The sequence below is a fragment of the Cervus elaphus genome, chromosome 7, assembly GCF_910594005.1.
Source record: "Cervus elaphus chromosome 7, mCerEla1.1, whole genome shotgun sequence".
In the NCBI taxonomy this organism is placed as follows: domain Eukaryota; kingdom Metazoa; phylum Chordata; class Mammalia; order Artiodactyla; family Cervidae; genus Cervus; species Cervus elaphus.
The window spans coordinates 13,172,838-13,198,928 of record NC_057821.1 but is presented as its reverse complement, the minus strand read 5'-3'; the positions used below and the strand labels follow the sequence as shown (position 1 = coordinate 13,198,928).

The following is a 26,091-nucleotide window of genomic DNA, read 5'->3' as shown; positions in this document are numbered from 1 at the left end:
CTGTTGGCTCAGGCATTTTGCCCCAGTGGAGCAATAGAACAGCTAATTAATGGAAGTTCAGGGCTTTTCTCCTTGGTAAGAGTGCAAGCTGTGAAAAAATAAATGACCATAACGGCAAGAAAGAAAAAACAAAAACAAAAAACAGCTGTAACTGCATTCATGGATCCAAGCAACCTGAATTCACACAAATCATGCAGACCACAAGCAGCTCAGCACCAAAGTCTAGGACGGACGGACAGACACACACACACACACACACACACACACACACACACACACACACACACACACACACGCAACAAACTTCATCACAATTCCCTTTTCTCTTTATATTGGAGTACATTTTTATCCTTCAAGTGCAAAAATTCCTCTTGACAAGATTGGTACGCTGGCTTGATATTCACTTATATCAGTCTTTTCTCAGAGGGGGAGCCACTGCTTCTCACAAGTAAAACCTAAACAAGGCCTCTGAAACAAGCCTCTGATTTCAAGTTCAGCAAACTTAAACACACCTGTCTAACTGGTCTGTAACACAAACACAGCAACTGGTAGCAATGGAGCCTAACTCTCATTCGGGGCACAAGTGAAAACCAGTAAGCTTCCCTTAAATTTTTCTGAACTCTATACATTGTGTGAGGTGCTTTTAAACTCACCTGAGTTTATTTACAGACTGAGTATCCAAACATCTCATTATAATGAGCCTTGCTACCTGAATTCTGTTCTTTAATATGTGCAACAAATCAAGCAGATTAAATTTTACCCCCCACTCCCCCAAAAAATCCCCAGAAGGAAAAGCGTTTAGCAGATATTGCCCTTTCCAGTTATCCACTCAATGGCCAAAACCACTGTCAGTAAACAGTCACTGTGGACGCCATAATAACCTGTGGCTTTTTTTTCTATGATAAAACATAGCAAGATGGTACCTTTCAGATTATAGAAATTTTTGCAATCTTGCCAAATATTTGGTATTCATTTTGTCCCCCACCCCAGGAGTCAAATGAATTCCTTCAGGACTCTATGATAATGCATGCACAAGGTAAAACATTTTTTTAATACTTTTTCCCTTGCCATGACAGATTTACTGTTTTGATCTTTCTTCAATGGTTACATTAAATGCTAATAAAAAATGAAAGGTTTATATCTTCCCTAATATTCTCCTGATGGGAACTTGCATATTACATAAGTAGGTCAAATTTCTAATTTTCCATCTCAAATGCTGATACTGCAGACCTGAGGGGAAAAGCTATACCTGAAGGACCAAAAAAAAGAAAGAAAGAATGAAAAAAGAACTGAATTACACAGTTGAACTCACACTCAAAAGCTACCTTCCCTCCTTTAAAGCTTCGAGAAGTCCTTCCAAGAAGAGTTACCTACAGTGTGTGACAATGACCAATACAGTTTGTAGTCACTGACTCAACTCTCCGGGATTAAATGCGCTGGCTGAACTGTTTCCATGAATATTGACTCTACTAGGAGATAAAGCGCACAACCGTAGGTATTTCTAAGATTTATAGGGCTACATCTGATTTAACACTACCACCCTTTAGCTTCTGGATCAACCTGAAAGATCTCATATAAACCTCTTGGTAATATAAGGACAATGAAACATTTCCCTTTAACTGGCATCTGAACACTGAAGTAGAAAGCGCTTAGCACATCAATCTTAACACCCAGGTGAAAAGGAGTTTCTACTCTTGTCTTTGTAACAACAAAAAATAATATCACGAGCAGGATGCCTGAGAGAAGTGAGTCAAGAAAAGGTTTCTGTGGAAAAAAGGAAACAATGAACAATAGTATGCTATCTAGTTCACGTCGCTGCTCATCACACTGAACAAGGTGACCCAAAAGGATAAACATGCTTGAAAAGAAAGGAGAAGAGAAAAGAGAAGAGAAAGAAGAGATGAGATCAGGCAAGGGACAGACAGTTAAGATGAATTAGCACGTCTCTTACAGAGTGTAAAGATGATACTTTCTGGGAACACTCCCCTTGATGTTTAATGGGACAGTTTCTAGTTCCATCTGCTTTCATCTCAGGCAATAATACAGCTCCCTTATGGTCCCACAAATGGTTATTTTACTTGCTATTCTACTAATTATAATCACATTTTTAATATATGCACAGCATTTTAAAATTAAACCATCATTTTTTAAGTCTATCTGAAAGAATATTATTTACTCAACACACTTGCTGGAAGAAGAGAAAAATGAATATAGATACAGTGGAGAAAAGTCTGTTGACAGTACCACCTAGTCTGTAAACTTGTCTATTAACTTTTTTCTAATTTTAACCTCAGAAATAAAAGGAAATGAAATGAAAATGAAAAAAGTGGTAAACTAGGGAAGGAGCCATTTACCTTTTTTTTAACGTGTTACAAAGTCAACCTTTACAAACTCAATCTAGAGCCTAGAGGTAGAGTGGTTAGTGCCCCACCTGGAAGGAGCGGGGTTCTTGGGTCAGTCACAGTTATGGATCCTGCTGAGGAGAGACTAAATTCTCTCAAGAAATTTAAGACAAGGCATGGCTCCAGCTGCCTATTACAGCTTACACTTTAAGGTTAATCAACAGTGAGCACTGATAAATAAAATATGAAATAACATTTCTTTTGCTCTAACTCTGCAAATTAAGTCTTAGTTAAAACAAAAAGTTACACAACATGTCTTTAAACAAGAGATCGTAAGAAAAGGCAACAAACCTCCCTCCTTCCCCACATGCATGCATGCTCAGTGGCTCAGCAGTGTCTGACTCTTCTGCGACCCCGTGGACTGTAGCCCACCAGGCTCCTCTGTCCATGGAATTTTCCAGGCAAGAATACTGGAGTGGGTCACCATTTCCTCTTCCAGAGGACCTTCCCAACCCAGGGATAAAACCCATGTCTCCTGCGCTGGCCGGTGGATTCTTTACTACTGATCCACCTGGGAAGCCCTCCTTCCGCACAAGACACTTTAAACACAAAAATATGACCTCATGAAGATACTCATCTAAATATCCAAATACAGTCCCCAAGAAGTTGACTCAAGGAGATGACTACAGCTCAGATTACAAGTTTTGGTTTAAGGTATAACTTGACAGAAAATATAAGGACAAAAGGGACACTTCAGGTTGTGTGTTGCTAAGAAAAGCACACTCTTTCCTTCACAATATACTTGTTCTTGGCAGGAATGTTGTGAGAATTAACAAGGGAACATGTGCAAAACATTTTGAGCTCTTAAAAGAAATGTAAGCTCTCTCTAGTAATCTGAAGGTGTGATTGACTGTAACTCTCACATTCTAACCAAAAGCAACCTGGGACTTGGCAACACTTTTCAACTTTGCTGACTGCAGACATCCCAGAGTGCTTACAAAGTCACACACAGCTTCATTAATTTTTCTCTCTTAAGTACCAAAACTATCGTAGGTCACTATTCTTTTCCACTTAAAGATTACTGAGTTTAACTGTCAATTGCAGTATGTGACTAAAGCCAGCATCTAAAGAAAAGCCCTTCCCATCAAGTTCACAAACACGAACTGAACTTTCACTTGCCACGACTGCTGCCTTCTGCAATCTGCTTCTCAGACTCAGTTACCAGAGAACAATTTCTTAAAGGGCCAACTAACCTCTCACACTTGATGGCTATAAACCCACCGCTCTGCACTGCTGTCCACCCCTCTAAATTGCAATACCCTCTGATCAAACAACAGTCACCTGAGATAAACTTATCAACCACTCACACTACATTCAGGCCTTGACTTAATAATGAGTGTAATGCTAATATTTAGACTTAATTTTTGAAGTACTAAAAAGAAAATGATCTGTGTACTGAAGAAGTCACAAACCTTTTTAAAGTGCACACTACCATCTAAGATAGGGGTTTCCCTAGTGACTCAGCGGTAAAGAATCCTCCTGCAATGCAGGAGACGCAGGTTTGATCCCTGGGTCAGGAAGATCCCCTGGAGAAGGCAATGGCAACCCACTCCAGTATTCTTGCCTGGAGAATCCCACGGACAGAGGAGCCTGGTGGGCTACAGTCCATGGGGCTGCAAAGAGTCCGCCACGACTGCAGTGACTGAGCGCGCATGTACACCATCTAAGATACGTGGCCGTGTATCTTTAGTATATTTGTACGTGGGCTTCCCAGGTGGGCCTAGCGGTAAAGAACCCCTCTGCCAACACAGGAGATGTAAGAAACGTGGGTTCAATCCCTGAGTCGGGAAGATCCCCAGGAGGAGGGCATGGCAACCCACTCCAGCATTCTTGCCTGGAGAATCCCATGGACAGAGGAGCCTGGTGGGCTACAGTCCATGGGGTCACAAAGAGTCAGACATGACTGAAGCGACTAAGCACACATACTTGTATGTATTTGTTGGTTTTAAACTGTACATATGGGCTAATATATAATTATGAAACTAATCTGCAAAACAAATTTTAAAAGGCTGAGATAAAGAGCTTTTATGATTTTCTACCCACATCCCACATACTGTACCTTATTTGCCCTTCTTCAGAGACCACTGACTTAAAGAACTTTATTCTAGGGGACTTCTCTGGTAGTCCGGTAGTTAAGAATCCATGAGTCCACCATGCAATGCAGGAGATGCAGGTTCCATCCCTGGTTAGGGAACTAAAATCCCAAACGCCACAGGGCAACTGAGCCTGCACACCTCAAATAACTTACATATATAAGTTTTATGTGTGTGTGTGTGTGTGTGTGTGTGTGTGTGTACAAAAAGAACTTTACAGCCAAGGATCCTTTTTCTCGCACACATCATTAATAAGGAGGCTGCTTTAGCGCAAACTTTTATGGATAGCCTGGCTAGGAGGGGATCAGTAACACCTAATTCAGAGGGTTTACCTTATGGCTCCTAAGAACTGACACCACAGTAATTATTTACTATCATCTGTGCCTGAAGCCCTGAGCTCTGCGAGCTGCAGTCACTTGTGCTGGAAGCACCAGAGCAAGTGTCAGAGGCATGGGTCCTCTTCTTGAAGAATCCAGCTATTAACAATACAGGAACATTCCAGCAATGTAACGCTAACAAGTATTGTATTTATAAGAAAATGCTCAGAATCCCCAATATGGTCAACCCGCTGATTCCAGGATAGACAAAAAGATGGAGACAAAGACAGTTGGCCTGTGGTTCTCAAAGCAAAGTATTTAATTTACTTCTGAAAATCAGAAAGCTCTGTCCTCTAGAGTCAGGGCCATTACTTCAGGCTGAGACAGCAGGCCAGCTTGAGGAGCCTGAGGGGGCACAGACCAGCTACTTGAGAAGACGCACAGCGAGATGAACCTGATGACCTTTACGGTCTTCAGTCAGAAATCTCAACTTTCCTTCTGGCTTTTTAGGAGATGACCTGCACATTGCATTAATTTCCTTCCAAGTCAGAAATTCTCCATCTTTTTCTAGTTAACAGGGATGCATTTACCTAAAGAAGACTTGGAAATGTGCAATGGAGAGCTCAGTGGTGTCTCACTTAGCGTTTCATGTAAGGAGATCTAAAAACATGACCTTCAGTTCCTACTGCAACACTGACAGGCAATAAGGAATGTGACCAGTGTAAAGTCAATTAATGATACTGGGTATGGCAGTGCATTCTGGTATTGATACTTCTAACGCCTTTCTGCCTAAAACACCTATTGATTGCTGTCAACACTATCCACTGTATACTGTGGAGAGTACCCAACACTGGCCACTGTATACGCATAATCTTTAATGGTTAGGACTAAAATACAAGAGCAGCTACCATTACTGAAGATCTACTATGCGAGCTTTATGTGTATCATTTCTTTTCTTTCTTCAACTTATGAGACTTATCACCTCATTTTACAAATGATAAACAAATTTTGAGAGGTTACTTTAAATCACATTTTGAGAGAGCCAGGCCAGGATTTGCAACAAGATCTGCTCTAGAATTCTGTTTTAAAAACTATGTCACTACATGTTATAAGTTCCAAATCTATGTTTCTCTTTCTGCACATTTCATTCAATGATATGTTCTGTACTGTCTGATTAAGAGCATAATTACAATAAAATATGATAAGCAATAATATTTTTGTATTGAAAAGCAGGCTTCAGGATCTAAAGAATGTATTCAAGTCCTAACTCTATTACTTACCAGCAATATTACCCCAGGAAATATATTTAAATTTCTGAGTGCCTGTCCTTGTTAACTGTAAAATAGGAATAACTATCATGTAGAATTGTTATGAAGATTAAATATGCATGCATGTAAAGAATATTGAATGGTGCCTGGTAATGCAGTTAGCTTGCAATAAATGGCATTATTTTTAGATACACAAAATAGTATGACAACAGAAAGGATAAAACAGATCTGCCAAGAAGATGAAAGACACAAGTACACGATATTCGGGAAGGGTTCCTAGTAGTCTCAGTGTCTAAGCTGAGCACGCAGTCTCTTTCCTAAATACTCAGGAAGACCAAATAGACTCGAGACTCATTCCTTGATACGAACTTGAACACCCTGGTAGTGCTAACAGTAAGCCCTGTCCTGAGGGCAAGACTGGAAGGAAAAAACAAAGACCAAAGTACACTGTGTGTGTAACACTGGGCCTGAAATCAAAGGGCTCTGCGTGTTTTTCGGGCTCTGGCTGGGGTCGGTATGAAGATGGTGCTCAACTGCCCACTGGTCAAAGCACGACAGTCGCTCTCACCCCAGGGCACGGTTCTATTCTGTCTCAATCAGAAACTACCCAGCGGAGCCTGGGGACTGGACACAGGAGGGATGGAGCAGGTCAGGACTATCTCACGCAGCCCTCCAGCAAACTGGTCATTGGGAACAAGAGAATAAAATTAAGTTCTTCAGCATGCAATGCCTAGACTGAATGCCTCTGAAACCAAGCACAGACAGGCCTGCTTGAGGTTTAAACATCAAAACCATGAGCATTTAAAGGGGCTGGGGTTTCAGGGTAAGTCTGTACACAGAGATGGTTTGTGCTATTTCCACCAGAGAGTTAAAAGGACTTTTTAAGTTATGAAAAATACTCTGACTTCGACCTTTAGAGAAACAATATGATTATTTTGACTCTTTCAAATATAATCCTTAAGATACTTTAAATAGCAAGCAGCATTACTTAAAAAGGCAAATACTGTCAAAAATAAATTAAGCTACAGGGTAAGGGAGCAACAGGCCTTTTGAGCACTCTTTAGAGAGCTACAAGATTCATGACTTCATGCTCAATAAAAATGTCACAGATGCACAAAGTTCTCTGGGATACTCCATGTATCTGAAAAGAATGATTTCAGTACACACCATGGCTTTAACATGAATGAAAGGAAATAATTTTCTAAAACTAGTACGATACTACACTAGTCAGTTAAGCTGATTACCTGTACTTCATTTACCCTTCAGTCACATTATTTAAGTAATGTTTTTTTCAGTAGGCCCACGACCTACACAAATTAGCCACAAGCTATACTAAGCACTGATTTGCATTTTCTGTATGGTTTAGATCTTAATAACATCCTTCAGACGTTAGGAAGTAGATACATTTTGATGTCCACCTTCTTGGTTCTAGCTGCCAGCATTAACTCAGCCAATTTGACCTCCAAGAGCACCACTTTGACCTCGGCTCACACTCCACTCCCACTACTAAGCACATAATACATCACTTCACAAATGATGGAAGAAATCAGAGAGTACCCTGGCAAGGACACCACATTATAACCAGCAGCTAATGCCTGTGAATAATTCCAGTAAGAATGAATCCAGGTAAGAATGATGTACGTACCTGTACCACAGGATCTTTTGGTTGGTGTGATTAACGAGACATGAGCTGTATCTGTGCATGGCCCACCTAGAAACAGAAAGGCAGGCACAAGAGTCAGTTCACATCCTCTGCACACCCAGAGGGGCTGTCTTGGATAAGGAGAAACCTAAAATGGAAGGGACCAGCATGTAAACATGCACAAAGAGGAGCAGCAGACAAAGACGAAGATGGTGATGGTGGCGGTGGGTTAACTTTTAGTTCAGCAATTCAGTCTAAAGGTCCACATTCTTTCTATATTGTAACATCCTTTACATTAAAAAAAAAAAAACCACCTAATCTCACATAACGTTAAGATATTAAAGAACAAAATTTTAACTAGAATTCTGATCTGGCTAAGAGTAAATTACCCATAAGTTCAGGGAGATGAATTTTCCACAGAGCAATAAGCAGGAGTCTCCTTCTTAGGTTTATCTCAGTGGTCACCCCACCTTTGAATTTACTGCAAAACTGGCCTTATTTAAAGTAGGCGAGGAACCTCCCTAAAGAACTACTTATCAGAAGAAATAAGGATCATTTTAATATTTAAAGACAGCACTGCTAACCAAGAAAGAATATCTAGTTTACTTATAAAAATATGACACAAAGAGGGCCTTCATGGAATTTTGTGGCCCAGGGAGCTGATGGATAGGTATAATTCAACAGTATGAGAGACACAGTCAATCAGTGGGTGAAGACTTGAAACGCAATCATTTCATTCTATAGAATCAGGACCACAAACAAATTCTTAAGCTGATATTGATATATACTCCAATACTCTACCTTCTAAAATAGGAAGTTACCTTATAAACTTGAAGACTAGAGGTTTTTACATGCACTGGGAGGGGCAACAGTGATGATCATTAAGGAATGGGACACACAAGCAAATGTTACATAGATAATCTGAAGTCTCTCCAGGTGACTAGAATGAAGGAAAACATGATTATTTCACATAACTGTTTATCACCTATGGGGCTTCCCTGCTGGCGCAGCGGTAAAGAATCCAACTGCCAACACAGGAGATGTGGGTTCAACCCCTGGGTCAGGAAGATCTCCTGGAGAAGGAAATAGCAACCCACTCCAGTATTCTTGCCTGGAAAATTCCATGGACAGAGGAGCCTGGCAGGCTACAGTCCTTGGGGTCGCAAAGAATCGGACATGACTTAGCGACTAAACAACAACAATATGTCATCTATGACCAGACTTCCTATCACTGAAGTTACTCATCAAAAAAGAAGGAAATGAAAGAGCTCAGAGTTTGTGCCACCAAGATCCATGGATTTAGGATCCTAGATATCCCACCAAAGAAGTTCATCATTAGTCTACTCTTTCCTATACCAAGGCCCAAAACAGCAGCAAATCTTAGTGAGTGTAAGGAGACACAGAGAGAAAACAGTAAAAGGTGGAAAAATCAAAAAAAAAAAAAAGGTGGAAAAATCAAGTAAGCATATTGTTAATGTCAAAGAGCACCTAGCAAATACCTTGATGTGCCCCTACAGGTTAGTCTCATGCTCAAGGGCTTATAATCTTGTGATAAAGACAAAATTTGTGCACTTATACAAAGAATAATACATGACAGCAATAAAGAGCTAGATGCAAAATGATCAAGTGCCAAAGAATACGGAACAAGTAATAAATGCTAAATGTAATCAGGAAGAAGGATTATTCATCATTGGCCAGCATTACCTGGAAATACTTCTCAAGGATTTGAAAATGAGGCAAGAATAAATTAAAAGTTACAAAGACCAAAAGAAGACGGCAAGAAAAACTGAGAAGTTTTCTACAAATATCACATTCAGCAGAGAAAGCTTAACATACTAAAATCCCAGAGGTCCAAATGAGCACTAGTGATACGAAAATAAACAACACGGAGAGACAGTGATTGCAAGGAAAACTAATTCAGACCCCACATCCTCAAAACCCATTGGGCTCTGTAGCTCCATAAAATGTTATAGCTTCTGTCCTCGGGTGTGATTTTTTTTTTTTTTTTTTTGCTTTTGTTCTTTTGTTAAATGAGTAATTGTTATTTCAGGAAAAAAAAGCAGTTAAGCCCTACAACTACTCTTTAGTTAGTAACCCCAAATAAGTGATCCTTAGGTTTTTTTTTAACAAAAATATGCGGATAGTAAAACTGCTCATAAACCACAGAGTTAATGAGATCATCTATACAAAAAGACTTCACAAACTATAAAGTTTTATGTTATGTATCTTCACTGTTTCTGCCATGAGGTTTTATGAACCCAAGGGTCAAGACTCACTTTGTCATTTACTCTTGGGTCATGACTGTATTGGAGAAGGAAATAGTAACCCACTCCGGTATTCTTGCCTGGGGAATCCCATGGACAGAGGAGCCTAGTGGGCTACAGTCCATGGGGTCGCGAAGAGTCAGACACGACTGAAGCGACTAAGCAGCGTGACTGTATGGACAAACGGCACTTAATAGTGTTCAGTAAGTGACCACTGCAAGCCACTTGATCGAATCAGGAGTGAAGTGTACATTTTTTTAAAACTTTTTTTTTTATTGAGGTTTAACATAAAGAGAATGAAACACTAGAATGAAGTGTACAAATCTTAAGTATATACCTTAAATGGTTTTAAACACATATACACTGTGTAACCACCACCAAATAAAAATATAGAAACATTTCTGGAATCCAGAAAGATCAAGGGTACATTTTAAAAATACAGATTTCCAGATCTTGACTCTGGAAATTTCGATGCAATAGGCTGGGGTGAGCACTGGAAAGAGACTAATGTACATTTTTAAACCAGCTGAGCACAATGTACATATTAACAGCCCAGTTAGTTCCAATCTCTGGTAACACTAACTCCCAGCTTGATATATGGCCAAAATCATTGAGTTCATACAATACTGCGAGCCACACAAAACACAAGGGTCAATAACAGCTTAACTAGCAGAATATTTGTTTAAAAGGATATAAAATAATTCATTGACTAAAACTGTAAGAACAGAGAGAAACTAGTTTAATCAAAATCCCTGAAGAAATGTGGCTAGGACTCATGAATTAACTCTCCCATGTTTACAAATACAATCTTTACCTCATCTGCAGGTTGAAGGTTTATCCTGCTGAAAATTTCTAATGAATGAATTTCTGTAGGTTTTGGCAAATATGCAAATAACTTTAAGGCTACCTAGCATATCTCAACATGTATCATCATGAAAGTGTTCTCCAGAGAGCTTGTTAAACTAACAACCCAATCCAATGTATTCACTACATTACAGTAAAGCACAAATAGAACCATAGCCGAGTCAAAACAAATTGACAGCAAGAGTAACAGGCAGTGATAATATATCCCAGCTTTGATAATTGGACAATATTATAAACACAGAGCTTGGAATTAAGTTTGGTCTGGCAGACTATAACCTATGAAACTCTTTAAAATCCAGAACAGATGCATATGAGCAATGCACATATATTCTATACTAATTGTGCTGTCATATAAAATTCCTATACTCTCAAATAAAAGGAGTAACCGCAGGAGGTTACAATATCCACTCTTACACAATTAATTTCAAGTCAATACTGTTACATTGAATTCAGGAAATTAAGGGCCACCCAAAGGGACCCTTTCCAGGTTTTGGTCCACAACAATAAAAATATAGCATTAGTCTCATTGGGTATGGCAAACAAAATAATTTTGAGAGTTGATAGTAAGGGTCAAACTCAGGGCATCTGTTCCATAAGGGAATGGAGCTGGCTAATGTCTGCAAGGGGGGCTGGCATATGATCTCATAAATCATTATAAATTCTGCTATTATTTTTGGCCTCTTCCTTCCAAGCAGCAGGATGGGCAGAGCTAATACTTGAAGAGCAAAATGAAGAAACCTTTTCAGGCCTGGGATCTACAGGTAAATGTAGAGATGCTGTGTCTGTCGGGATCAAGAGTGGAAGGTTGGGAAAATAAATGCATTTCTAAGCAAAGGACAATTCACACCATACCCTCTATCTTGTATTAATAGCAAGTGAGTTTGGAACAATGAGTTTGGGGTTGTTAAAGATTAAAAATAAAATCACAGTTAAGGTTCCTTGCTTAATATGACACTCACTGAGAATTTTGAACCAGACAATATCAAGATTAAATCACCTGAACTTTTAGCCAATCACCATGAGTGTTTTCTGTTTTCTTTTGCTAAAGCAAAATTAAATATGTGAACTTTTTCAAGTTTCTTCATTATCTGAAGATACTTAATACTATCATTTTTCACTTGATATTATATTCAGAACTTTTTCCTAAGTTTCCACAATTCAGAGTCTGGAATTTGCATGTAAATAATGTCTGTGGTAGCTTGTGGCTTGTGACTTAAGTCTGAATACTCTATCTTGTCTTCTAGGGATGCTTCTATTCTTGTATCAAAGGTGTCATACATAATGCAGCACCATGGATCGCATTTGCAATTCCACATGAGAGCTATGAAATGAAATTCTCCAACTGTATTCCCAACAACCAGAAATCTTTATAGCCTATGCAATAGGGCAGTGGATATTTTTCAGGAGACTGTACTGATTCCAGCGGTGTAAAGTAAAAGACGGGTCAAATCTGCATATTAACTTCACTTGTAACCTGCAAAACCAGAAGGACTAAATAAAGGTATCCTGTCAACTCTCAACTTTCACATTTCAAGTAGAAGTGGCAGGAATCTTATATTTTCTTTTCCAGCCTCCTGCAGACATACTGAACATGTCAAAAAACACTGGGCTTCCAATGTAGCAGTCAATCCAACTGACTGAATGGAGACTGTGACTCAGGAAAAAGTCCAGAACACAAGCTGCATTTATGCTGGCCCATCATCTTAGGCACTCAAAAATCTAAGGCTGAGTAAATACAGAAAAACAGTACTTCTCCTTAACCTTGAACAGAGATCAACAATTTTCAAGAAAGGTCTTATTAAAACAGCTGTGATGAGTGGTTATTTTTGGCTCCTGATTCCACTAGTCCTCACTAGCTGCACTTATACCACATGCTAAACCACATCAATTAGGAAAAATGGTCTGTCAAGGAGTCAGTCAGCTAAAAATTGCCAGAAGCTCTATAATCAAATATTCTACTATCAGCTCTTTCATGGTAACTGCAAAACATTAAAACACAAAAATAGCCATTCTTTTTGTAGATTTATAACACTTCAATATTCTTGCTTAATTAACATGACATTTACATAACAGTATCTAATTAATTTCTAACTAAAGGCAGTGTGGGCTAATTAGAAATGCATCATCCTTTTTTTAACCAGCTTGTCAATTCCACTCTGTCATAATCTGGACATTGTTTACCTTTGCAACATCTCACTTTCCCAGGCTTGCTATTCAAAAGGTGATATCAGACAACAGAATTCAAGAGCTATAATTCTCTCCCCACTCTAGAGATTCATATCTTATGGAGTGTTTTCTGATGAGCCACTTAAAAAAAAAAAAAATCTATGCAATGGAGATAGTGAAATAAACTCAACACTGTCTTCTGATGTGGCCATACTAAGAATGCAGAACTCTTTTAAAAATATCCAAAGAATGTATATTCCTTCAGCAATAAAACATTTCTTTTATAAAAGCCTTCAAAATACATATGGAGACTTAAAAGAGTAAAACGGTAAAACATGAATATTAGGGACAGATCAAGATGCACAAGAAAATAAGCCATCTCTTCAGAAAAGAAAACCCTACCCCACTTTACCCTAAACTGGCAATTTTTGAACTGTTTTAATCAGAAAGGACACACCTAATCTGTCTACATAATCGAGTTTGAAAACCACCATCGATTAAAAACAAGGATACATAAAGATACAACAAGTGGGAATCTAAATTTACAGAAAATCCTCAGCCCAGATAATAGCCCTCCCACTTCTCCAAAAGAAATTTCCAAATTAAAACATTTACGAAACTTGTTATAGAATCTAAGTGTTAATCTCTCAGAAGTTCTAACTCACTGCGTGATCTCTCATACCACTTGGATCTGATTTAGACATTCATGAGCAGGGGATTTCCAAAGTGGGTAAGAAGCTGCTGTTGGTAGCTCCCTGTTCTGTTCATAAAAGGCCTCTCAACAAAATTTCATTATCATTCCACCCCCACTCTCCTAAATAATTGTAGCTGGGCAGCTCTGCAAATATTGTGTGTATATGTGTTATTGTGAGTGTGCTTATTAGCCTATTTGCACAATAGAAATAAAATTTAAAACTCTCCCACATCACCTTCCCCAGGGAACAAGAAAAATGAAATCAGGAATACTTTGCATTTGCACAGCACTCAGACACTCATACAGGAGCCTGCATGGACATCCCTATGGGAGCCGTGGGATATGTTCTCATTTCATGTGGGTCAAGAAATGCTCTTTTGACCCCAGCAATGGGCTTAATGGCATGACCTCTTTTTAAGTGGCAAAGTTTTATGCATCTTGATACTCTAGCATATTAGCTGTTCAATATGTTTTTCACTATTGAATACAAATGATTCAGGCCAAAATCAATTATCACACATACATAGCTATTCAGAAGGGAAACTGAACCATTAATAAACAGTTGACTTTCACCATATTTACATGCTTTAATCTAACATGGTAGTTCTCAAACATCTGCATCTTAGGACCTTTTTATACTTAAAACATGAAAGACCTTTTGTTTACGTGGGTTATAGCTATTGATGCTTACCTTATTTGAAATTAAACTGAAAAAAAAATGTAAATTTTCATTTAAAATTCACAAAATAATTACACGTCAACATAAAACATGTTTTTATGAAAAATAACTATGTATTTCTAAAAAATGAGAGCAGCCTTGCTTAAAGGAAGAAACCTAGGTTTTCATATTTGCATTCAATCTGTTACAATGCATCACTCATCTGAAACATATGAAGCAGCACCGCCCTCACACAGATATATACTTGGAAAGGGAAGGGTCTCGTGGACCTCATTAATGGGTCCTGGGTACCTCTACAGGTCCTTGGACCACACTTTGAGAACCACTGGTATAGAACAAAATGGGTTAATATAATTTCCAAGTTCTCCACACTTTGTTCACATGCCAACTGACTTACTCTAGTCTTACAGAGACCAATCAATGCACTAGTACAAATAACAGTCAAAAGTTTGCCTATTCTCAACAAAGCATTAATATTTAAATTTGGCGCTACATTGTCAAGTTATAAAACCGCCAGCCCTAGAGGCTACTCCAGGTCCTCTGCAGTTCCACAGAAATTTTAGAATCAGTTTGTCAATTTGGCTACACACACACACACACACAGAGGAAGCAGACTGCTGGGATTATACTGAATCTTTATTTTGAAACAACATCTTAACATTACTGAGTCTCCGGACCCATGAATCCATGAAGGCAAAGAATAGTGGAATAAACTCTACAATTATAACTTCAACCCAGGACATTCTATTTCTGCTACTTATGTAGGAAGAGTAAAACCATGTTTCATGTAACTCAAAGGATTCTGAGCAAGCCAGTTAAATCTGTTTGATTTCAGTTTTCAGATGTGATCTCTTACCTAGAGCCCTTATAACCAAGAAAGAGCATCCCATGTATTAGGATACTGACACACACTCACCACCAATACTCTGTGGTAAATATCACAATAAACTGTGATAAGGTCCAACAGAAATGAACACTGAAATTCTTAAGACACCACCATCTCGAGGTTCAAAACTAGAAAGAATCCTTTTTTGAGAGGTCAAAATATCACCTGGTGAATGAAGTCAGTTCTATTTTTAGACACTTTTGTTTCTGTCTGTGACAAAGCATACTTAATATGGATATGAAATCAGGAGCTGTCACTTCTCCAATTTAGACTTCAATTCTGACTATTTACAGGCTTAACTAAGGCCCAACTCAGATTTCTACATTTGCATTATACCATCAACATGAGCATGAATCTCATAACAACATTAATGAAGAAACCACTCAGCATTACAAGAGCTTTTAGTTTTTTGACATAATTTAGCTACCGAGAGTGTTTTCATCAATCTTGTCCTGTGTCTGCAAATGAAAGAATGCACTGCCATCCTCAGAAAAGTGACTTGTGCATGTTCTCCATAAGATACTTCAGAAAAAATAGAAAAATACGTCTATTTAGGCCACAGGTATTGTCCCATGGGCAGCAAAAAGAATCTTGAATACAGGTACCCCTCTTCCCTGACTGGTGCTGAGTCTCTCCTATAAGTAGCTGTTCCCCAGACGGCAAATGTGACAATGATCAAAGTGACAATGATCAAAAGGAACCTTAGTCAAACCTCCTTGTTTTGTAGAAATAAACACTAGCAGGTCTTACTAATAGGACCTTTCTTTGCAAACAATAGTTGAAAATGTCATAATTTGAATTATGTAAAGAAGTGCTTATACTGGTATTTTGAAATTTTAAAAATTCCTTACCAACATGGCATCCTATTGTTTATTAAATCTAAAGAATTACCCTTTTGACAGATCAACAAGTGAAATGTTTTATGAAGTAACATATGAACACAAAATGTAAAGTTATATGTAGCCATTTTTTGGCATGGGCAACTCTGAATTTTCAGAGTTCACAAACACCATCAAAATCTATTCACGTAAGTTTAAAATAACACGCAGATAGATGCCCCTATAATGATATGATATTTTTTCCCAGCCAAACACGTCTGTCATAATAAAACTTCAATTTAATTTAAAGTCAGCACAGTGTCACGTATCACCTGTACCTACACAAAACAGTACGACAGCCGCAAAGGGCTGAAGCCGTGTGAAGTGTGGTCGTTCACGGTGACCTTTACTTCCACGGCCACGTACAGAGCATTTCATTTAACAAGAACATTAAAAAATCTGCATTTGCAGAGAGGGGGCAGAGATGATGCTACTTCAAAATGCAGTGTGAATATCAATAACTGTATAACCTCATTAAGTGCCTGAGGAAACCTTCATGGGAAACTGACCTTTCTGATTTGTGGGCTTCTTAAGGAATCCTTGAAAAATGGGTGCTTAAAGTGTGCTAGTCTCTCTTGCAAAGCGGAAGTCTGAAGGGGGAAATTCAGGTGATAAAAGAAATACCTATCAGCAAAACTTGCTATTTCACAACAAGCAGGTGGCCATTTGCACAGTTAAAACAACAAAAAAGACAAGTCTCATTATTCTAAAAGCTCTGTTAAAGGAGATGAACTTTCACCACAACAAGACAACCAAATTTCAAAATTAGGGAGGAAAACTGCCTTCCTGAGTTACTTCATCTTGAGGTTACTGAATGGCACAGAAAATAATAAAAAAGAGTATTACGTAGCTGCTGAAAATCCGGTTCAGGCAGTGCGAAGCCCCTCTTTAGTGTATCGAAACACATGAGCACATGAATGTTCTCAAAAGTATAAAAAACTAATAAACTTTTCTAAATATTTAAATCATTTACTGAATATTGCCTAGCTGGGTGTTATGGGGAAGAGCAAAGCAGAATAAAATCAAGTCTCTGCTAATTTTGAGTTTAGCCTCTAAACTGGTACAGAGAGATGACATTCTCATGTCAATGAGGTGACCAACACAATAATACCGTCATTAAGATGTTAAGGGAAGAAGTTAGGGATTCCTTGGAGGAAGCAAGTGTGGATGAAAAGATTCTGAGGTAGGCTTCCAAAAGCACAGATAAACACAGTAATATATGCTGCCATGGAGTCTTTGGGGGACAAGAAACTGGTTTCAGTTCAGAGCTAAGTATCAGCACTGGGAAAGGCAGGGAGGTCAAATACAATGAGGTTCCAGATTATATGGGGGAAGGATTTCTGATACAAGATTAAGAATCTGGATGATCAAATTTAGGCAGTGATGAGTCAGTGAAATAATTCCCTTTTTTATTTAACATAATGTCAATGGGAGATTCATCTGACAAGTTTATGGACTAGGACAAGATTAGAAGCAAGAACAGTCTAAAGATTATGGCTGGGATTTCCCTGGTGGTCCATGGTTAAGACTCTGCTCCCAAAGCAGGGGCCCTGAGTTCAATCCCTGGTCAGAGAACTAGATGCCACATGCTGAAATTAAGACCTAGTGCAACCAAAGAAAAAAATAAATATTAAAAAAAATAAAGACTATGGCTATAATCCTATGAAAACACAATGGTGGCAATGACAACTTCCGAGATCTTTAATATTTCTCCACTGAGCTAACACTAGAGGATCACAAACAAAGACACATTAGGAAATATAAACAGCATGAGTGCAATTAAGAAAAAGATTTAAATTGCGAATACCTAAAGTTAAGAGCACCTTTAACAGAAGAAATTTAAAAAATAAGAACAACATGTATAATTTCCCTCCAATAAATTTAAAAACTTAAAGGAAATAGGTATTTTTATAATAATACTGCCAAAACTGACTTTTAAATGAGGTCGGAAATATACATAGTCCAATATCACCTATCAAGCCAATCAGTTTTATGAATAAGTTCTTTAAGTTTTCAAAGAATAGATACATAATGTCGGAACTTAAGACAAAAAGCTTGTGCTAGGGCATGGGAACAGATGAAACGCTTTCTGTGAGATTAATGCAACTGACACCTAAACTAGACAAAAGCAGCATGCCCACCATATATAAGCGCACAAACACAAAATTAACCCATTAAAAATTTCAAAATCGAAAATAAAATTAGCATTTTGAATTCATCAGTACTGAAAGAACTAAGAGAGTTTATCCAGGGAATGCAAAGGTGGTTTAACACTGGAAGTTTATTAAATTGAGGGATTACATATTAAAGGAGAAATCTATATTTTCATCTTAATAGATGCTGAAAAAGCATTTTATAAAATTCAATATTTTTGAGTTAAAAAAATTAGCACACTATATATAAGTTTCTTAACCTGATAAATAGTATCTACAAGAAACCTTGCATCACCTGGTTTATAATAGTAAAATATCAGAAATAGTCTGAAAAGAGAAAATAATAATAATAATAGAGAATACTACACAGCAGTTTGAAAAGAACTGGGCTGACCTGGAAAGATCTCTAATATATTGTTAAGTAAGAAAGAAAGTTACAAAACAATATGTATAGTATGTTCTCATTTGTATAAAGAAAACCTTGTATTTATGTACACATGTATACAACTGCATATAAAAATAATATATAATCCAAAATAAATACACAGTGTAAATAAATAAACTCTTCAAAGAGTGGGAATGTGAGGCGGGGAGAAGAAGTCAAAGTATTAAAAGAGTATTTTCACCTTCTATTCTACATAAACCTGTCTTTGCTTTACTAGTACATTTAAAAAATAAAATTAAAACTTAAGAAGACAGCAAAGTGGCCAGCAAATAAGCAAGTCAAAAGTCATGGTTTTGCTTTGACTCTTATTTTTAGACTACAAAAACAGCCAGATGACACTAAAGTGCCTGAACAAGTTCTGATCCAGCTAACATTGTGGGATAGAAACAATATCCATAAGAAAACACTGCTAAACTGTTCAAGTCTTTCTGCATTTTGACCAGGATTCACTTAATGACCCCATACATTGATTTCTAGTGAATTACAACCATTCAATTCAATACAGCATGTAACTGTACATTATCATACTGTACGGCACAGTATCAATCTTTTTAGAACACAGCCCTAATAAAAACAGCATGCTTTATAGAATCAGCTTCAAGATAAATAAATGCACTGGAAAAAAATACCTTTAAATTAAAATCAAAAGAGACATTTAAATTTTCGGCATTCTTCATTATGGGAAAGAATTTCCCACTTTGAGACTATTATATATCAGAAAAGCTCCATCTGTTGTATAATTATCTCTGATAAATGGCCTGATGCTCCAAGCTTCATTAGAGAAAAGGGAAGGGAAAGACACATACAGAGAGAACTGTAAATAAATCTCCTCACCATATTTCACTTAAAACCAGCCCAGCAGGAAGTCATAAAATATTTTTTAATAGGTAATATTTTCTAAATGTTCTACTAGAATAAGTCAGCTGGTTTTGCACACTGTCTGGTCTTCAAGTAGGCACAGTCTGAAAAGAGAAAACTAGCTTTACTTAGCGATAATTAGAAATTTAATTGGTAAAAACAGACAAAAGTTCAACCACTCCGTGGCAATGATATTAATTTTCCAAGGGACTGCTTTGTCAGACAGGAATCAAGACTAGCAGCCAATGAAGCTCTATGCACGTTCAAAGACCCAAAGGCAGTTTAGCAAGGAAATCTGTTAAAATGCACCACCATTTTATTTTTTAAATGCCTGGGGAAAGCTAGGCTATGACCAGGAACCAGTTTCCAAGGAAACAACAGAAATCTCTTTGTTTAACCAAATTAATTTACCCATAGATAAAGAATGCTCTCAAGTTTCTATTTTGGGAATCACTGTTATATTAAAGGAAAATCCAGCCAGCACTTGGAAATGAGGCTTTATTCATTAGAAGTCTTCACTAACATTCCAGTTAGTACAGTTCTCACTTTTTCTGTATATTTTCTTTTGGTTACAGCAAAATCATCTCTTGTGTGTATTAATATGTAGTAGAGAAAAACAGGGGAAAAAACACTTCAGCATTATGGATAATTTAAAAGGCCCCGAGCTGACTGCCAGCCCTGTCATGTGAGTCAAGGCAGGTCACCATTCAAATCTTTTCCTCATCTGGAGAATGAGGAGGAGACTATATTCCCTGCTTATGTTGCACACTGTCACACAGTCCCAGAAAGAAATGTTTGTCAAAGGGCTCTGTAAAACAGGGGTTGATGAACTTTCTCTGCAAGGGACCACTGGGTCTCTGTAGTAACCACCCAATTCTGCTGTTAAAAGCAGAAGCAGCAATAGGCAATACATACATGAATGAGCATGGCTGTGTTCCATTAAAAATGTATTTATGAACATCAAAATTTGAATTTCATATAATTTTCACATGTTGTAAAATTACTGTTCTCTTGATCTTTTTCATTTAAAATCACTCTTAGCTCGTGGAACATACAAAAACAGGTGATGGGCCAATTTGGCCTGTGGGTTATAGTTTGCCAACTTCTCTTATAAACTATCGCTTTTTGTGTGTATGGGTTGCTGTTTATCTCTTAGTATGAGCCTCTACAGAGTTCAGAAAGTGTTCTGTATGAGGAAGGCCCTCTGTGTTAGATTAGAATGTCAGAATATTCAAAAACAAGTCCATTTCTTGCAATTACCCTTCCCTAGTAGCAGGTGTCAGTTCTCTTCCTCTCCTGCCTAGAAAGAAACAGACAAACCAGCTCTCTACCAACACCTAACTTCTGTCCACTATGCAGTGGGGCTGGCCAACCTCCGCTTCCTCCAAACAAAAACCCCCACAAACCCTAACTAAATAGGTATATACATCGTAAGGCTCACCAACAGGTCACAAGTAGGGATGTCCAGGCCTTTTAGGAGAATAACAACAGAAAACCTAACTTATAGGAGAAATAGAGAAAAATGTCTTAAAAAATCTTTTAAATCCAATCTTATAAGACTCTCACTTGAGGAGACCAGTCAGCTGCCTATCTTGCTTAAGGCTGTTAGGGCAGATGCATTGTAAGTCAAGATAAGAGAATGAAAGTGACTGTCAAGCACAGTGAAGACCCAGGTGAGAGCAGACAGCCCGATCCATTAACACCTTCACCTGTGACCCACCTAGGAGAAGAACAGTGGAGGAAGGGGCAGCAGGGGGTTGCGGACGTTAACAGTATCCTCTAGAGAGCAGAACTTCCTACCATGCATCCACCCTGACGGCTTTAACAACTAGCTCCAGTGTTCCACGCACAACCTGACATTATCTTCTCTTTCTTCAAAAGCTGGCTCAAGAAACAAAGTACAAACCACAATTTAGCACCTCAATGGAAAACCTGGAAATTGGCAGAAAAATAATTAGGTAGTAGCAAAAGCATTATGAAATATACGTGATTTTATTCTTTTTAAGTGTGCAACACTGTGCTCTGCAGTCCTTTACACTACAAATCACCACACAGACAGGCAGCTACTCCGCGGCAGCTGGCAAGCCGGGCTGCTCTGGGACCTTGGGCGAGAGATACAGAACCATCCAGGGCCTCCATCTCCACGTTTGCAAAATAGATACAGTCACAGTACCCACCTTACAGGGTATTATGAACAGGAGGCAGGTCAATACAAACAAGTATCTGGAACAGTGCCTATCACTCTGGTGATACCTGTTACCATTTTTACAGTGTTTAAATATTATGACAAGTCCTTTTGGTCAATGTTAGCATTTTGTTTTTACTGTGTTTTGAAAATGTTCCTAATGGCTAAAGGTCCATGGAATCTTCTGCAGACACACATAAGATGGGGTAGGAAGAGATGCGTGTGCTGACAAAAAATATCACCTGGAGCTTTTGGACACCTGTTTTATTTGACCTTCAGTCAAGGAGTTTTAACAAATTCTTTTAGATGAAAATCTGCCCTGTTCTCTACTTTATACACTCTAAACCAATAGTTCTCATCTTATCTGCAGTCTTTTAAAAACTGTATTAACATACCCAGACTCTTGCCACCTGTTATGTTCATATAACAGTGAGAAGCAGAAAGTAGATGTAAGCAATACTCATTCTCTTGATCATTAGGAAAGAAGACACACTTCTGGTCCTACACAGTAACAACAGATCCATAACTACTGCACAGTTTACAAATTAGGCTGTACTTGGATTTGGAATTCCAAACCCATTTTCCAGCAACTCCCACACCTTACTTCTCCATAACTTTGGGGAAGCTAAGGGTCAACAGATGGAATTCTGATCTCTTAAGAATACTAAAAGATTAATATACGTAATCCCCTGATGCCTCTTCTTCCACCTAAGTACATCACAGTTGAAGAACTATGCAAGGTGTCAATGGATCAGGCTGTCTACTGTCACCTGAGTCCTCAATGTACTTGGCAATCATTTTAATTATCTCCTGTTGACTTACAATGCATCTGCCCTGAGAGCTTTAACAAACCTTTCTTTTCTTATCCCCACAGCCGCCATCCACAAACCAGGAACACATCTCCTCACTTTAGCACAGTTTTCAACCTAGGTGAGATGGCAAGACCCACGTGAGAAAGCTTTTGCAAATGACATGCCTCTTAACCACTATTTCTGCTACTGCCTCTCTCTTACTCTAAAATTCTTATGCACCTGTCTAGGAGAACAAGTCAGAATCTCAAGAAGAGGCATATATATTTCAAACAGTGACCTCTTGGTGGACAGAGACCTTAATCTTACTCATTTCAGTACCCAGCACTTAACCAAGTGTCATTTAGCAAAGACTGCTAAATGAAACCACTGAAATAGTTTATTAAAGAGTTTATTAGATAACCAATCATACCATCACCAAACTGAATATTTCTTGTCAATTTACAGCTTCCTGCAGCATCTTCACAATGTTGAGGCAATATGCTATGGTTGTTGAAAGTGATAGGGACAGAATAGGATAGTTATACAGGGAGCTGCAGGGGTCCCAGCAGGGGACTACATGTAGAGAGGGAAACCACTGTGAGTTAATGATCACTCAAGAAAGTTATCATAAAGAACATCGTGGAACAAAGCAGGCTTGCTTAACTATAAAGCTAAACATAAAAGCACGAGATATGCACCAGGTCATGATGTAGAAGAAAAATGCTTCAACTCCTATTGATCTGAGTAAGCATCATGATAATCCTAGTTTGACCTCACAGGGTCAGACACTCTCATGCCCAATATGAAGGAGGAGCAAGTGATACAAGACTGACTCTACTCAAAGAAGGCAGTTTTTTTCCCCCTCCCTCACTTTCCCTTGACTATATTATTGTAGCCTACTTAACCTTCGAGGCAGAGCTCCCTCACCTGTCTGCCTGCATCTCTCTCACAAGCATCCTATATTAATAAACCTACTTCTTGTCTATCACTCTGCCTCTTGCTGAATTCCTTCTGCACTGAGACACAAAGAACCTGAGCCTCAGTTAAGTCCAGACGCCAAGTGAGTGATTCTAAGTAAAAGACCGTGGGTTCAAATCCCAATCAGGGTTTTGGCTGGGTTCAAGTCCGGGCATGTGCATTCAAGTCCCAGTCTGAGGTGCACAGTTTCAAAGGCACAGGCCTTGAAAGTTTCACAGACTCTGGAGCCAAATCAGTGGGTTGGAGCATAAGCTACACCGGGAAGCAAGAGCTCTAAACTTCAGGTAGAAGTTACTGAACCATTCTATGCAACTGCCTCATCTGTAAAAATAGGGTTAATAAAAGCACCTACCTTATAGGGTATTCTGAGAATTATATGTAAAGAACTTAGAAGATAGTCAAACACTTCATAAATATGAGTGAACATTTTCATTATTATTAACAAAGCCCATACCATACAATGAAATTTGTTCCTTGGCTTTTATGACCTTGAAAGTGAAAGTCACTCAGTCGTGTCCGACTCTTTGTGACCCCATGGACTATACAGTCCATGGAATTCTCTAGGACAGAATACTGAAGTTGGTAGCTTGCCCACTATTATTCACCTCCTCTCTGACTTCTTCAATTGCTTACTCTGTTCTGGTTTCTGTCAAAGTTCTAGCCTTACTGCTTTTCTTTCTTCTCACTCTTGGCAATCTCACTGAACTCCTAAGGCTTCACCTATCCCCTGCATGTGGATGAAGCCAACCTTGACTTCTCGCTCCCGAGCTCCAATTCAGACTGCCTAGTTGAACACTTAAGTCATCACAATATCTCAGATTAGCAAATCTCCTTTCTCTAGGTCTTTGAAAGGCCAAGATTTACAATAATGAGCCCAACAAGAATTGGGAAATGAGGTTAGCTTCTGAGAGTTTTGCTTAAACAGCTAAAGCAGTGATGTCTCCAGAAAGAGAATGGATCCGAAACTCATTTTGGGTTGGCCATAAGGTTCACTCATGTTTTTCCATTAACATCTGACAAAAAAATCTAAACGAACTTTTTAGCCAACCTGACAGAGCCACACATCCTTAATCAGACTTAAAGTATTTATGTATATCAAAAGAAAAAACGTGACAGTCTACAGCAACCTAGAATGGCAAGTTATAGAAACACAGGAAGTGCTGTGTCCTAGGGGCTCAAGAGCTCAGGGCAGCTCTAAGCCCAGGCACAGGGCAGGGGAAAGGGTATGAAGATGGAATCTTGTGCTGAACACAAGACCTTCCCTGTATGTCTTCTGAGTCACCTGACAATTAGGCTCACTCAATTAAAATTTTGCTTCATCTAACCCCACTTGCTCTGAGTCCATACTTTGCTATTTGTCACATAAATCCTTTTTATGGATCTGCTTCCCATAAAGATCTGACTCCAGAGAAAATGTTTTAATCATATAGTCACATGGATATACTGTTTTTATTTCCAATCCCTGTTATAAGGACTTTTCATGATGAATTAATCAAGTAACTTTTGGTTACCCTGTGAGTTTCCACATAACCTTAATTACAGAGAAAGAGCTGATCTTACCAACATATTGTTGTTTATTCACTAAGTTGTGTCTGACTCTTTGCGACTCCATGGACTGCAGCACGCCAGGCTTGCCAACATGAATGTTTCTACTCTCTATGGCAGTTACATTTTGCATTATGAATACAATGATTAAAAGCATAAGTTCTGAGGACACATGCCTAACTTTGGATCCTGCTCTGGTTTCTACTAGTTTGTTCAGTGTGTGTGCTTAGTCACTCAGTCATGCCCAACTCCTTGGAACCCTCTGGACTGTAGCCCATCAGGCTCCTCTGTCCACAGAACTTTTCAGACAAGAGTACTGGAGTGGGTCGCCATTTCCTCATCCAGGGGTCTTCCCAACTCAGGGATCAAACCCACGTCTCCTGTGTCTCCTGCAAACCAGGCGGATTCTTTACCTGCTGAGACCTTGGGACCCATGAGCAAATTACTTGATAATTTTGTGCTTGTTTCCTTATCTAGAGAATGGGGATAATGAGTATTCACACCTCAGTGAGCTGTCATGAGGAATAAAAGAGAAAATACACGAAACATATAGAACAACGTCTTGCACATAAAAAAACGGTCAATAAAAAAAAGCTGTTGTTATCTCAGAGCACTTGGGATGCTCAAGCTGTTGTGATCCTGGCCTGATCCTGATGTGTGGATCCAATCAAATCCTGTTCCATAAAATGAGATCCTGATCAGCTCCAACCTTGCCTTAGACAAGGAGTCCTTAACCTAAAGGTCACAGTAAACTTTAGAAAAATTTTTATTCAAAACTGAGTATAAATGGATGGTGTGTATTCTTCTCAGACAAGGGGTCACAGCTTTTCACCAGCTTCTCAATAACCCCAAACAGATTTTTAAATATAAAACATGGCCTACTGTCTTAATATCATCACTATCACTTTCATCTATTTTTCTCTTTTTATATAATTTCTACACCTTCTCCTAGGCCTCTTTCAACAGGTTACAACAATTTAAAA

General features: G+C 38.5%; 1 protein-coding gene across 2 annotated transcripts in view; it reads right to left on the bottom strand.

Moving 5' to 3' along the window:
* Positions 1-26,091, bottom strand: part of ZFAND3 (zinc finger AN1-type containing 3) — a 311,174-nt gene that overhangs the window by 46,422 nt on the left and 238,661 nt on the right. The window contains exon 4 of one of the 2 annotated variants that reach the window (XM_043907357.1): positions 7,726-7,791. The exons of the other annotated variant lie outside the window; for it this stretch is intronic. Within the exon in view, the coding sequence (XP_043763292.1) occupies positions 7,726-7,791 (66 nt within the window). The remainder of the gene's footprint in view (positions 1-7,725; positions 7,792-26,091) is intronic. 2 annotated transcript variants of the gene reach the window in all.